The sequence below is a fragment of the Gossypium hirsutum genome, chromosome D07 (assembly GCF_007990345.1).
Source record: "Gossypium hirsutum isolate 1008001.06 chromosome D07, Gossypium_hirsutum_v2.1, whole genome shotgun sequence".
NCBI lineage: Eukaryota > Viridiplantae > Streptophyta > Magnoliopsida > Malvales > Malvaceae > Gossypium > Gossypium hirsutum.
Genome location: NC_053443.1, coordinates 46554928 through 46569475, shown reverse-complemented (window position 1 = coordinate 46569475; position 14548 = coordinate 46554928). Strand labels below are relative to the sequence as shown.

The window sequence follows — 14548 nt, the reverse complement described above, 5'->3', positions numbered from 1 at the left end:
TTGTTATGCATTTGGGTGATGGATTGATTTGGTTACAAGATGAACTAATTACCGAAAACATATTTATATATTTTGGTTGGTGCTTAATGAAATGTATATGTGAATCGGCATTAGTAAATATAATGTACTTATATTGTGTAAATTGGTTTTGGTAAATTATAGGCTCGGCTATAGTATAAGCTTCTTCTTGTATATGTGCATATTGAAGTCGGTTTAATAAATTGACTTTAGCTTGTTTTATATGTAACATAATTATTTTGTTTGTGTTTGGTGAATAATCTTGGTTAAGATAAGTATATGTTTAACTTATTTAACATGTTTTGATAGTAAGTGAATAATTAAGTCATGAGTATGCTAAATATAAGAATTACATGAAAATTTAAAAATGCTATGTCATTAGCTAAATTATTTGGTACACAATAGTTGGTATATAATATTTATGTACTCTATAACCAAACTTCATTCGGCTAGATTTAAATTCAAATTATATGTACCTATAATCGGCCTTATAGGTAGATATCAAATTGGCTATTATGTGCTTGTATTATTTTTTTTATTATTTTTGTTTGATTGATTAGTTTATATACTTGAATTAAATTATCTTATTTGTTAACCAAAGTTTGAAATAAGCTTTATATTTAATAATGCTTCATAACTCCAATCCGGCGACGGCTACGGGTTAGTGGTGTTACACATGGACTAAGGTTTAGTTTGGATGGGCGGTGTGTTTACCTCCGGTGAGGTTAAAAACAACGGTGGTGGTGAGATTAGTTACTGTAGCGGTGAGATTAGAAACAATGGTGGAGTGTGTATTTGGATTCAAACGCAGCTGTAGCGGTGAGGTGAGAATAAAAAATGACTATTAAGGACATCATATTAGAATTGATATATAATAGAAGTTTTTTAAATTATTTTACTTTTTTAAAATTATTAAAATATGTGAATTTATAAATTCATTTAATAAAATATTAAAATGTATCTTCCAATATTTTAATGAATTATATAATTAATTTAAATTATTTATTAGATAAAATGATAATTATTTTTTAATTTTTTATAGTTAAATATTTTTTTATAACAACGGTAAATATTATTTTCACAAACAATAACATTATACTTGGATCAAATTTTAAAGTATCTAAACGGATGATTTTTAATAAAAAAAATATAGTAACATAAGACATAACAAATTTCATTATTACTAGAAATTAGGTTATGATACAAAATGTTTTTACAAATATGGATTCATTAAACTAGTTGCAATGGTTTCCCTTAACATCGTGATTTCAAGGTCACTTTCTCTGTTAGAAGAACTCGATTCACCTCTATCAAACTGGCTTAAAGAGATTGGCATGTCAGGTATATTCTCAAATTCTCGAAAATCCTCATCATTTGACCAAGCATGTCTTCGAATGTAATTATGCAAAACCATTGTTGCAATAACTATTAAAACTTGCTTATTGAATGAATAACTTGGAATATCTCTTAATATTGGCCATTTTTTTCCACACTCCAAATGTTCGTTCAATCACAGAGCGTAACAAAGAATGGGCATGATTAAAAATTTCTTTTTCCAGATACTTGATGATTAAATATTATCATTAAATATTAACGGTCAATGTTAGTAAAAGGATCTATTGTTAATTCAAAAACTCAATTGGATGTAAAAAGTTCAGAAGGATTCAATTGATTATTTTGAAAAAAATTTGAGAGCTTATAATACCAATAAGCCTTATTATTTTGAGCTGAATATCAACATCTCAAGCCCCAGAGTCGTAGAGCTCGTTCTCTAACCCCCTAAAAAAAATCCCTTGTTTACAGACTTCCATGTAAATGACATCTTCACAAGAACGATAATACGGAATACAAGTACAAAATATTGAAGAATGTGAGATCTGTTCGCAATAAATAAGGTATAACATCCTACTACATTCCACATTTCATATATATACTTGGTGGGCTGATCAGCTATCAGAGACTGAAGATTCAGAAGCACCAAAATTGATTTTGAAATCGAAGGAAATGCAAATTAACTGTTTAATTCCCGCACCTGATAATGTCATCTTAAGTTTGTAGGAACCCTGCAAAATAAAAAGTAAAGATAATTACCTATTTATGTCAATTGTAATGTAACTGGTTGGTGAACGAAGCCTAAAAGAATCTAATTAGGATCTCAGAATTTTGAAACCCATATGATCTGTTTTCACTTACCACCAGAGTTCTTTTGGGATAGAACCACCAAGGCAGCTAAATGGAGCTAATACATAGGTGCTACAAAGGATAAACCTCTAGATTCTGGTCACTATTGACAGTTTAAGTATGTAACCGAGTATAATAATAAAAAAGTAATCAACCAAGTGGAGCATATCTTCCATATGAAAAACTAGATAGGGGGAGAAATTACCAAATTGACTACATTCTGAAATCTAACAAAAATCCCAAGTGAAAACAAGCTCTAAAGAAAACCAATTAAGAAAGATTAATCAATGGAATGATAGCAAACCAGTTAGCAGAATACAAGAAAAAGGGAGCTGAAACAGTCCATTCATGACTGCAGTGAAAGACGGACTTGGTTATAAGTTCATCAGCTTGAGTGCAAGACGAGGTCCTTGGTTTGAACAAAGGCGTCGGAGTTCTACTTTTAAAGAGAAACGACAGCCAGTAGGTGGAATATAAAAATCCCTTGAAATATTCATTACGCTAAAAATTTTAAAAATATAAGTTCAAGTTACTTCTTCCTTGAGACTATTTTTTTCGATAACTCCAGATTGTTTACTTTTGTTTAGATTACTCTTTATATAGCTTTGCTAATGGTTGGAGCACATCACAGGTTAACAAATCAAGAGCGGGAAGATGGCATCATAAAAGGCCAAGTGGCAAACAACTCATAAACTATCAGTTTAAGGCTTCTCAGAGAGGATACTGCCCAACAGAGAAATGAGACCTCAGGAAATAGGATATCATTGCTTTAAGGTCTCTAAGCTCATCGTTCACTAAAGAATATCAAACAAGCAAGGATTTAACAGAATAAAGCCAGGGTAGCATAATCTGAAATCAGAACAAGTTACAGTCTTCTTATTCTTACTTGAACCTCAGAGAATATCCTGTGCAAGGAAGTAAGTACAACACAATATAGATATATGAATGTAACCATCCATTTTATTAGAAAGTTCAGGTTGGTATTAGCAAAAGATGTCACATATGAAAAGTGTTTATGAGGTTTTCTTACTGAGCCTAGCAAAACTTGAGGATATTGAGTCGTTTATATAATACAAATGTACATACAAATATAAATATTGAAGTGAGGCTTAGAAAAGAGAGATACTAAGATCAATCATGAAGCATTGCAAACAATTGGTGGTTTCTTTAACTGAATATATAAAAGAACAGGTTAGTTGAATATCTCAAAAGTTCAAGTTATAAGGGAACCTCACAAGTGTTATAATTTGAACATAGCTTCGAAAACAAAAAGTGTGTCCCAGTTAAGTGAAACTTACAGGTGGAGTAAAACCAGGTAAAACTTCATTGTGAGAGAGCACAAAGTTGCCAACTGTAACAGGGCAAGATGTTTCCTCACAAAGGTCATGAGTTTCTTGATGGATATGAAACCCAAAGAAGTAAACTTCAATCACCGCTTTGCCACCAGTGATAGCTTGACCTGTAAAAATGCATTCATAAGATGCCAAAGAAGGCCCCCTCTATGAACCGTGGATGTGAAAACAAAAGACAATTCTCATATAAATATACACCAAGTGTACCGCATAAAAAAGGCACTCATTGACACAAATGAAGAAGGTTCTCAATGCCAAGAAATGGCTTTGCCAGTAAAAGACAGCACAATTTGAGCAATTAAGAATGAACTTTACATGCAAGATCATAGTCCACTAAGATTAGAAATGTATTTACTAGATAAATTGGATAATAATGTAGGGTATTGTAAATCAGAAAGAATACTAGGAAGAATTAACTTTCATCAAGAGGGTTTCTAAAGAATTGATAAATTAATGATATGGGTTTTGGGGTTGTGCTGCATCTTGAACAGTACTGAGACCGTTATTTAGGGGTTTTAAGGTTAAGTTTGACAAGAGCTTTAACCATTGTTTCATACAAGTCAATACATTGAAGGTTAGATTCTTAATTAAAAGAAAACCTGAAGCTTTTAACCTAGATTTGTTTAACCTTCATGCTTAATGTCCCTAAGATTTAAACATGGTATGATATATGATCTTCAAAAACCCTTTAAATACATGATAAACTGAAGAAACAATTGTATTCATACTCTAGTTTAAGTAACATAGATAAAAATTATCCTTACACACTTCTAGTCTTACCCACAACAAACTTAGAAAAAGATTTTATTATCTTTAGTTTATGATCCAAAGAACTAAACAAACCCTAAAGCTCACAAAAAAAAGAAGAAGTCAAAAACCATTTAGAAATTGCAAAAGCTGAAAGTTACTAGTAGAAGCTGAGATCGTGAAGGTGGCCGGTTTCCCACTAATCACAGGATTAGGTGATATGTCGACTCCATCCACTTTTACAACGTAATTACCTTTATTATCTGCAGTGATTTCAATCTAGGAACCCAGGCATATTGAACACACAAAAAGAACTAAAAGAACTGAAAAGCTATTAACTCAACCAGAGGCTGAAACTATCTGAACAACAACAAATCACAAGAACCCAATCAATACAATAGATAACTGAACAATTCCAGCTCTTTAGTTGGGAGAAAAAAAATAAAAATTTTAAATCAGATCCAGGCATGATAATCATGTAAACAGAAAATAATAATTCAAACAACTTGTGGAAGCATTGAGTTAAAATCAATGAACGATAGAAGCAAAGATAGAAAAAGTTTGAATCTTGGGAGAATATTTAGATGGGTTACCTTAGATTCAAAGGATTTATCTCTGTTATTCGTGAGGAAGTAAGGAGAAATAAATTTCTGGCATAGAATTGAGGGAACCTAACCTCAATGAAAAAGAAAAGGTCTGAAGATTTTCCCAAATCTAAAAACAAATAAGGTTGGGAAAGAATATACTTTATAAAATTATAAAATAATAAATGAAAATATGGGTATTTTTTTCTGTAATAAAACTTGACTCTCCACTGTGTTTAAGCTGGAGCTTTTACCTCCAGTTGGAAATGAGGCTGGCAGTGAGGTTCAAACCTTCAACTGCACCTCACCATTGTTTCTCCAAACACCAACACAGTGTAGGGAAAAAGAATATTCTTTTAAAATTTCATCTCACCATGGTTGATTCTGCATCCAAAGAAAGCCTAAATATACAACGTTAGGCACAAAACAAAATTAATAGTAAAATTTAACCAAATAAATTTAACTGTTACTATTTAGTGAGGACCGAAATTTCAAATTTTAAAAAATATAAACATTAAAAATTAATCAAATTAAAATATAAAAGACTAAATTTATAAGAGTACAAATAACTTAGAGTGGAATTTGACCAACATGAATTGGTCGTATATATTCCGTTTTATTTGCTTTAATTATTGAAGAGAAGCGTAAAACCAAGATAAAACCATCAGGCATTGCCAATTATTAAAAAAAGAAAAAAGAAAATACATCAGTTTATCATTGCTCTGTTTCTCCCGTCAGTTATTACTGCATCCTACGGGGTCTCTTAGTCGATGCCTTGCATTTTCCTAAACATCAACACGAACTCATACACTTTCTCAGGGGGTGGAACTACTTTGGCGACGCTTTCTCTTTGCAAACACCTCTTCATCCAATTCGAAAACTTGGGGCACTCGGCCTCCACCGTAAACCCGCCGATCTTCTCAACGGCAAAGAACCAGCTCGTTAGAGGGATTAATATGATGTCAACGAACCCAAATGTGGTGCCAATGAAGTAATCTTTGTCCCCTAAGGCTTCTTCTAACTGCTTCAATATCTCTATGAACTCCTTTTTGGCTTCCACTGGTACCTCTCCTTTGCTTCTCCATATATTACCGCATGCGTCAAATACCTGACCCAACTCGCAATATGTTGTTATCAAGGATGGACCATAAATTAGTTAACCCAACAAGTTAAAAGAATTAGTCATATATATATAAGCACCTTTTTGTCAATGAAATCAGCCCAAAAGCGTGCCTGAGCTCGGCCATATGAACATGGCGGGAGCAGTGGAGGGGAAGACCAGGTTTCATCGATGTAGTTAACGATGATAATGGACTCGCACAAGGGTGTTCCGTCGTGGAGGAACACCGGGACTTTCTTGTAAATGGGGTTTGAGCTGAGCAACAACTCGCTTTTACCGCCAAATAAGTCCTCGGCTTGAGCTTCATATTCAAGGCCTTTCTCATTCAAAGCAATCTTAACCCTCATGCAAAAGGGACTAACCCAGCAGTCAAGAATAACAAGCTTTGCCTTTGACATCTTAATTTAGGAAGCTAGGTGATCTTCTCTCAATATTTTCTATTTGATTTGAAGTGGAGAAATCAGTGGGAATGTTGGAAATTTATAGACCAAGTTTTGTAGTGTGACGAGGTTATCGAAGTTTGGATCTTGCAAGCAGTTGGTTTATATACATAGTGATCATCAGCTTGTGTATATTATTACGTGCTCACAAGGTTTGTCCTTGACACACTACATTAATTGGAAGGTAGCAATAATAGATACCCGTTGTCCACAACTAAAACGCTAATTAATGCACATTTTTGGATCAATGAAATTAATAGAGTTTTGATGGGAAAGAAATAGTACTATAATGAAATTAAATATATAACAGTGATTTGGTTAGACGGAATGAAATGGAATGAGTATTGTAGTAATATTCATACATTTAGTTGAGATGAATAGATATGTAATAACAAAAAAGATACTCGAATGTAAATATGTCTTTTAATATTTTAATATATTTCTTACACCAATTTAATATTAAAGAATAATATATTCTATCAAAAGAATAATAATTTAACATAAAATATTTAAACAATATTTTATATTAAATTATATAAAAAGATTTTATTTTTATATTTTCTAAAACGTGGAAATAATATTTTATATATATATTTTTTTTAGTTTCTCCATCTTCATATTCGTTGGTTCGCTGTCTCCCCAAATTCATCTTCATCTTCCTCTCCAACTTTTTTCCAGAATCCAATAGACCACTATCATTGTTGCTACCTTCCGCCACCATCAGCCACCAATATGAATTTATCCAAATTTTACGTTGAATGTCATTTTAATATCGATACCGAAAAATGTATCGATAATATTTTGTAAGTATTGATACTTTTTGCAAAGTATCGATAAAAACATGCTTGCTCAAATTCCTTCGAAGTCACAAGTTATTTTGGTATCGATACTGAAAAAGGTATCGATGATTTTTCTTGAGGTATCGATACTTTTTGCAAACTATCGATAAAAATTTGTTTGATCAAATTCCTTTGAAGTCAGAATGGCATTTTGGTATCGATGCTTTTATAAGTATCGATTCTTTTTGTTAGGGAGTAGTTTTTCACTTGAGTCAAAAAAAATTCACTCGATTTAAAATTTTTTTCACTCGGGTAAAAAAAATTTCACCTGATTTAAAATTGTTTCACTCGATTTAAAAAAATTTCACTTGATTTAAAATCGTTTCACTCGATTTAAATTGTTTTTCACTTGAGTCAAAAAAATTTCACTCAATTTAAAACGGTTTTACTCGATTTAAAAAAATTTCACTTGACTCAAAATTGTTGAAGAATTTTTGAACTTGTCCCAAAATATTTCTAAGTGTTCAAAGTATTCTCTAAATTATTTGGAGACTTTAAAATAGGTTTTTACTTTGAACTTCATTAATTCTTTGTTTAAAAACCATCTTTATTCAAAAACATTTTATTTGTTATATCAAAATAATTTATCAAATAAAGCTTAGTACAACAATAACCTAGATCTACAAAGCTTCTGTATCAAAATTTCTCTCTTTTTTTTTGTTTATTTTGTTTAATAGTATTGTTAAAGAGTGCTACTGTAAAAAAATTGTTAAAGAAGTAGCACCAACATAATCCAACCATCATCTCAGCATCTAAGTAACATAACAAACAAACCATGGCCAGCTTTCAAGAGTCCAATTACAATAGAAAACTCATTTACACATATACAAAAGTGATAATATTAGTATGACATACTTCCATGTCATTATATCATCCTGCAATTACATACAAAAAGTTATATTACTCCACCACCACACTCGTTTAAACATACAAAAGTGACAACCTACAATTGCATACAAAAGGTTATATTAGTTCACCACCACATCCATTTACACATACACAAAGTGACAAGCCTCTATGACATACAAAAAGTTATATGTTGGAAAAAATCCAATTTGAAAACAGTTTTCTTGCACAACAGAAAATTAAAATTTTGAAAACCGACCCGGTTTGTGATATTTATAACAATAAGCCTTAGACCAAAATATTACCTATGTTTTCGGATAAACGGATCCTTGATGTTTTTCGACTTTCAACCAAATGATCTTCTCCGCTATTCTCGTACCACAAACTGCTTCGAGTGTGGGTTCAAACCAATTGAATCAAAATATAGAACTAGAAAAAGTTTTCTTTTCCTTTTGGGATGAAAATGTAAATTCTCTTCTTTAATAGAAACCGGTAGAATTTTTATTCTGGAAAAGTATATTTAATAGTTGAGAATAAAGTCTCTATATTTTTGGGCAGAGTAACAATCTCTCAAAATTGTGTTCATAGCTCTACCGGTGCCATCTATTTATAGGAAGAGAAAGTATAACCCTTGTTGAATCGTAGAAGTTTATTTCAACTAGAAAAGCAACTTCCTACTTAGAGTAGGAGTAGGGTGGACGACATCCCCTAGTATTCCTACTACGGTTATCGCCCCTTCATATTCTATGAGGAGATTTTGGGCCTCTCTCACATCAGGTCTAATTACGAGTACTTCCCGAACTTTTTAACCCAATACTTTGTAATTTGATCCAACCCGATTCTGTTATTCTATTTCCCAAAATAAAATTCAATATTTTATATTAAAAAATTTTCTCATTCCAAATTTACCCCCGATAAAATTATAATGATTTTACCCCTAGTAAAATTTTTGAAAAAATATTTAAAATTTCACCACTCATCATGTTCACTATGACTGAATGGTTTGTTTTTATTTTCAGGCTTTAAAATAACTCAAAAACAAAAACACATTCTTCCTATCATTTTTAAGTAATCATGTACATTTGCAAATATATTATTTCTCATTTTCATTTCCATTTTGAGAAACCTACATTCATTTCCAAATGATTTCATTTCTTTGTTTCAGAGAAAACCATAATCATTCCTGAATGTTTCTCATTTCTCTATTTCTATTCATTATGTTCATTTCGATTCAAACACACAATTTATTTCTGGTTTCAATGAGTTAGCGGAAGAACCGATTAGACATATGTAATTAGGGCTCAAATGATTAATAATTAAGTTTCGGCTTTTCGCCTATTAATTATAAACTCATTTAGTCACGAAGTCATTCCACTATAGTATCGTAACTGAGCTCTCCCTAACGACATGCCATTACGAAAGCAACTACTCAGTGCTCATCCAATGACCTTGTCATAGGTGTGTTACCCTATCATTGATCTCTTTGGGATAATATTCATTCTCCTAATATGATCATATTTTATCTCATGGTAACCATTACATCTTCCTTCATGAAAAGTCAATTACTATTAAATAGTATTCAAGTCATTCATCGCAAGGATGAACAACTCTTGGCCACATTTACTTTTCATCAACCATGTAAAGTCAATGTAAAGGATATCATTTACCCATTGATACGAACCAGCCAACGGGCCTAGCTAACATCAAATGTGATGCCCTCGAGCTCCATATCGGACCAATTACTCGAGCTCGAGCTAAGCAATTTAAAGAGTCTTTATCGACTCTAGTTGAACAAGCTTGGGAGAAAGCTCCAAAGGAGCTGGACGAACCAACAAGAAGCATTTTCAACTTGCTGGAAGCTGAATTCAAATCAGCTAGCTCACTTAGCTAGCTAGACTTAGGACATCTTTATTTTAGCTTATTTAATTATGGTTGAGTTTACAACAGCTTGAATTACATTTATTAAATATGTCTTAGCCTATTAAATATTTATTTGTGTGATTTGTTTTTAAGTTGTTTTAAATTGTCTTAACAGGAATTAAAACAATTGGCTGGAACAAATACATGCACAGAACCGATTCCATGAAGCTCATTCAATATGGCGCATGTACTTGAAAATGCATGAATGTTGGGAGCTGATTCTTAGCTGAACATTCATGTACTTAGCCGATTCATTGAAGCCATCTAATGAGGAGCAACGTACCTGGAGTATACATGAACAAAGGGAGCTATTATTCAGCCGAATATACATGTATCTAGCCGATACATTGTAGCTTATTAATGAAGTATGCATGCACCTGATTGTGCATGTACCTTGGGCTGTTTGGTGCATTTCTCTCGCCAAATGATGCATGAATTTTTGCTAAAGAATATGAGTTGAACAGCTATCTTTTTAAGTGGTCATTCGTTTGTTGTTGTTCACATCTACAAAACCGCATGTTCACACTTCAAGACCGATCAGTTGCCCATAAGTTCATTCATCAGCTGACCTTCCATTCGATGCACCTACACTTCTCAAATCCATACACCGAATCAAGCTACATTTAGATCTTCTATCAACATAAATCAAGACGAACAAGCATTGGCCCTTCACCAAGTTCATTATTTTTAGCTGAACATTAATTTAGCTTAATTATTTGCTTTTAATGATTTTTGTCTATTCATCTGGTAATATTTCAGCCTATAAATAGTTTATCTTGTAAACATTAGAAACAACTTTTGAAATTTGGACATTTATAAACTTGTGAGTTTTCACTCTCGTTTTTCTTTAAAATTCAACTTGACTTATCTAGTTAAACTAGTGGCGTCATCCTTGTTTCTTTTCTGAACTTATCACTCAACCGAGCGTGGCATTTAAACTTATATCGTTGGTTCCTATCTTGCTAGATAGTGGGTCACGATCCTATCGAACTATCCATCCTTTCACCTTGAAACTTATAAGATTCGGGTCCTTAATTTCTATTAAGGGTTCTTTCTTGTTTTGAGTTCTTAATCCATCTTTCCCATCAACTATCTTTAATTTATCCGCTGCCTATTTTGGACTATCTTCTTAAAATTATACTTTTGCTAAACTAAAACGAGAACTACTTAATTTTCGATCGGGCATTCAAACGACTCAATTACATCTCGTAAGTGAGTTCGTATCACCCATGTCTCAGGCTATGAATTCCACTATTGTGAATGACGTTACGTACTACAGAAGTCGTACACCCAACGCGTACCAACTTTCGGTTTCTTATCTATTCAAACTCAGGCTTTTACTTACATCAAAGTGTACGAGTCGCGCATACATAGTCCGTCATCCATTTTGGATTTAGGTATGCCATGCTATGAATGTCACAAATGAATAAATCTATAAACGGATTCAAGATCTATTCTGCTTGGATCTAGTCCGATGTACTATCAGTCCAATTAGTCACATCAATGTCTCTATCTTCTAGAAGTCGTCCGCTCTGATGCCCAAGACAAGGCATCTCCCTAATTGGACTTGATAGACTGAATATTAAACTTTCAACCAATTTGCTCATTTTCGATTAGATTAAAGACATGTTTAGGTTCGTCTACTAATACATGTTGTCTTTCTGTATTACGACCCGACCATGTAATACCGTTTAATATTAGTTAAACATTAAACAACCAGTGAGCAACATTTGCTTCCATTTTGTTTTGTATGAAAAAGCCATCTAAGGACAATATAAAAAGTATTAATGTAATTCATGAATAGTTTTATTAACTAATCTATTCAACAAATTACAAGTGTACTTAGACAAAAATACTACACTGCAGTAGAAGAGAATCAGGTAAGTCTCTATGTTGACTCTTGTTTATTTGATGCTAGTACTTGTAGATTTGCAAGAGTGGCTGAAAGATGATGTTGTGATCCTTGAGGTTACAATATGTTATGTATGTGACCTTATGTGTGATCATTAAAGTATGTTTATAACCGTGCTAATGTTTAATAAGAATGATATGCATACTTGGTATAGACCTGTTGAGTTCAAGTAGGTCGATGTGAAGTATGGTTGCATCTGGATGTATGGATTGTGTATATGCGTCTTAGTAGCATGCAATACGGTATGTTTAATATCGTCTAAAGAGGTCTATACCAATGTTTATAGTTAGTAGCATGCTAATGTTTATAGTTTCGATGGACCCCTTTAACGACTCCGCGGAGATAGACACAGACTCATCATGCTCAGATCCACTCTTATCGGAACATATTGTATTGCATATTACTAAGACACATATACACAATCCTTGCATCCAGATGCAACCATACTTCACATCAAACTAGTTGAACTCAATAGGTCTATACCAAGTATGCATATCATTCTTATCAAACATTATCACGGACATAAACATACTTCAATAATCACACACAAGGTCGCATACATAACATATTGTAACCTCAAAGATCACAACATAATCTTTCAACCACTCTCTTACAGATCTACAAGTATTAGTATCATATAAACAAGAGTCAACATAGAGACTTATCTGATTTTCTCCTCAAAGTATATATCTATTTTTGTGTTGCTAACATAGAATCTAAGTTAATAGAAGTAACTCTTTGAAAAATAGCAATTACAACATAAATTTTCAAAACACAATCAGTCAAAGACATGCTTTCCAAAATTAACAACAGGATCTCGATCAAATCTTCACATTCCAATGGTTGAATTGATTCACTCAGATCCAATATAATCTTCTATAACCAAGGATTGGTTTCCATAGATAGACCATAGTATCTTTAATATAACAACACATTAACAAGTCTAAGGATTTTCTTCATTAAATTATCAACTCACAGTGGGCACTTCCAAGTGCCACTTAGCTTAACCAGCATATCTTGCCTCCACAACTATCACTTACCTTTATTCTATAATTACAACTTAACATAATTAATATAAAATAACATACCTCTTTTACATTGCATTAGCCCGTACATCAGACTAGGATAAAAGCTAGTTTTATATAAAAATCAAATTACTTATAAACAATTCTTTTTTCTGAAAAATTATTTGCGTTTTAAATAAGGAAAGTCAATTTGTAGGAAAAAAAATATTTCCAATTATCAATTTTCATGGTCAAACTTTTTTCCAAAAATAAAAGAAATAAAACATTTTTCGTGAGCTATTTTATATTAAAATAATACCCTTAATTAACCTATCAAATTCAGATTAATAATATTGTGGACTGTCTTCATTCATAAAGAGTCAAACTTGCTTCGTTGGTTGACGTACAAAAATCTGGATTGGATGTAGCAGCCCATTGAGCCACGTAAAAAATAAAGGGCCCAAAGAAAGCCCATAAAAAACAAATTGTGTGTACTAAAAGTTCATGCATTTTAATCATATATTTATGTAATGGAGCAAATAAATAATTTTTGTATATATTAAATAAAAAAATCCAATAATAGGACGTAATTTTCTTTTAAAAAAATTGTATTGAGAAGCTTCCAATCCCAGCTTAAACAAAATGTGTCCAATCATTGGGTGCCTTGAGATAAAAACTTTTAACTAATAAAAAAAAATCATATTTGTTTTTTTTGCAAAACTTCTGGACTCGAGAAGTTAATTTTTATTTACTTTAATTTATTAAAATATAACCTCTAATTAGATAATATTATTAAATCTTCCTAATAAATCATTAACCTAAAAAATAATAGTTTAGTAATTTATATGCAAGAAATTAGTGATTCAATGTCCAATTGTATATATAAACTTTAATTTGGTATAATTATATACGCGAAACTCTAATTGTGATTCAAATATATATTTAGAAATTTAATTTTGATTTAATCATACACATTTAAATAAATACATAAATTTATTTTTTATTAGATAAATATAATTATTTATGTATGCAATATATAAATATACAATGATGTTGTATCAATAATTGTGTTAATAATTTGATCAAATAAAAATTTCATGTATAAAATTACACAAAATCAAAGCATGTATAAAATTGCACATTAAACCATAGTTCATGTATAGTTTTGAGATTTATCTCTTTATCAACAATTAAATTTATATTTTTTATAAGGGCTAACTACACCGTTAGTCACTAAACCATGAGTAAGTTTTCGTTTTGGTCACTTAACTACAAAAAGTTACAATTTGATCACTAAACTATTCGAAAGTTTTCATTTAAATCACTGAGCTATTCAAAAAAAATTATTTAAGTCACTAAACTATTCAAAAAAAAATTATTTAAGTCACTGGGCTGCTAAGTTTTTTTTATTTAAATTCTATCAGCGAGCTCTAAGCGACAATTTGACGATCGATACAGTGGATCGGTACCCATCAACGAGTAGAAGAATATACCTTAGATCTAAGTCGATCTGACGGTCAGTGTCAGAGATTAGAAAAAAGTTGTTTGAATTTTGGTTCACAAATTCATGATGTCCAAAGCTGTT

General features: G+C 31.7%; 1 protein-coding gene across 2 annotated transcripts; it reads right to left on the bottom strand.

The window, feature by feature from the left end:
• Positions 1-3495: 3495 nt before the first annotated feature.
• LOC107956202 (probable glutathione S-transferase) lies at positions 3496-6512 on the bottom strand. 2 transcript variants are annotated; one of them, XM_041097753.1, is made up of 4 exons: positions 6083-6512; positions 4892-5990; positions 4460-4561; positions 3511-3658 (listed from the first exon to the last, which is right to left on the bottom strand). In XM_041097753.1, the coding sequence occupies exons 1-2, from the start codon at positions 6398-6400 to the stop codon at positions 5646-5648; spliced, it is 663 nt and encodes a 220-aa protein (XP_040953687.1). In that variant the 5' UTR covers positions 6401-6512; the 3' UTR covers positions 3511-3658; positions 4460-4561; positions 4892-5645. The 2 variants fall into 2 exon arrangements, with proteins under 2 accessions (XP_040953688.1, XP_040953687.1); XM_041097754.1 differs by lacking the exon at positions 4460-4561 and having other exon boundaries at positions 3496-3658.
• Between the last annotated feature and the right edge of the window lie 8036 nt (positions 6513-14548).

Coding starts and splice junctions, on each gene's coding strand:
- LOC107956202 (XM_041097754.1), bottom strand. CDS start 6,400: ATGTCAAAGGCAAAGCTTGTTATTCTTGACTGCTGGGTTAGTCCCTTT. Junction 5,991..6,082: donor CTGATTTCATTGACAAAAAG/GTGCTTATATAT, acceptor GAGTTGGGTCAG/GTATTTGACGCATGCGGTAA.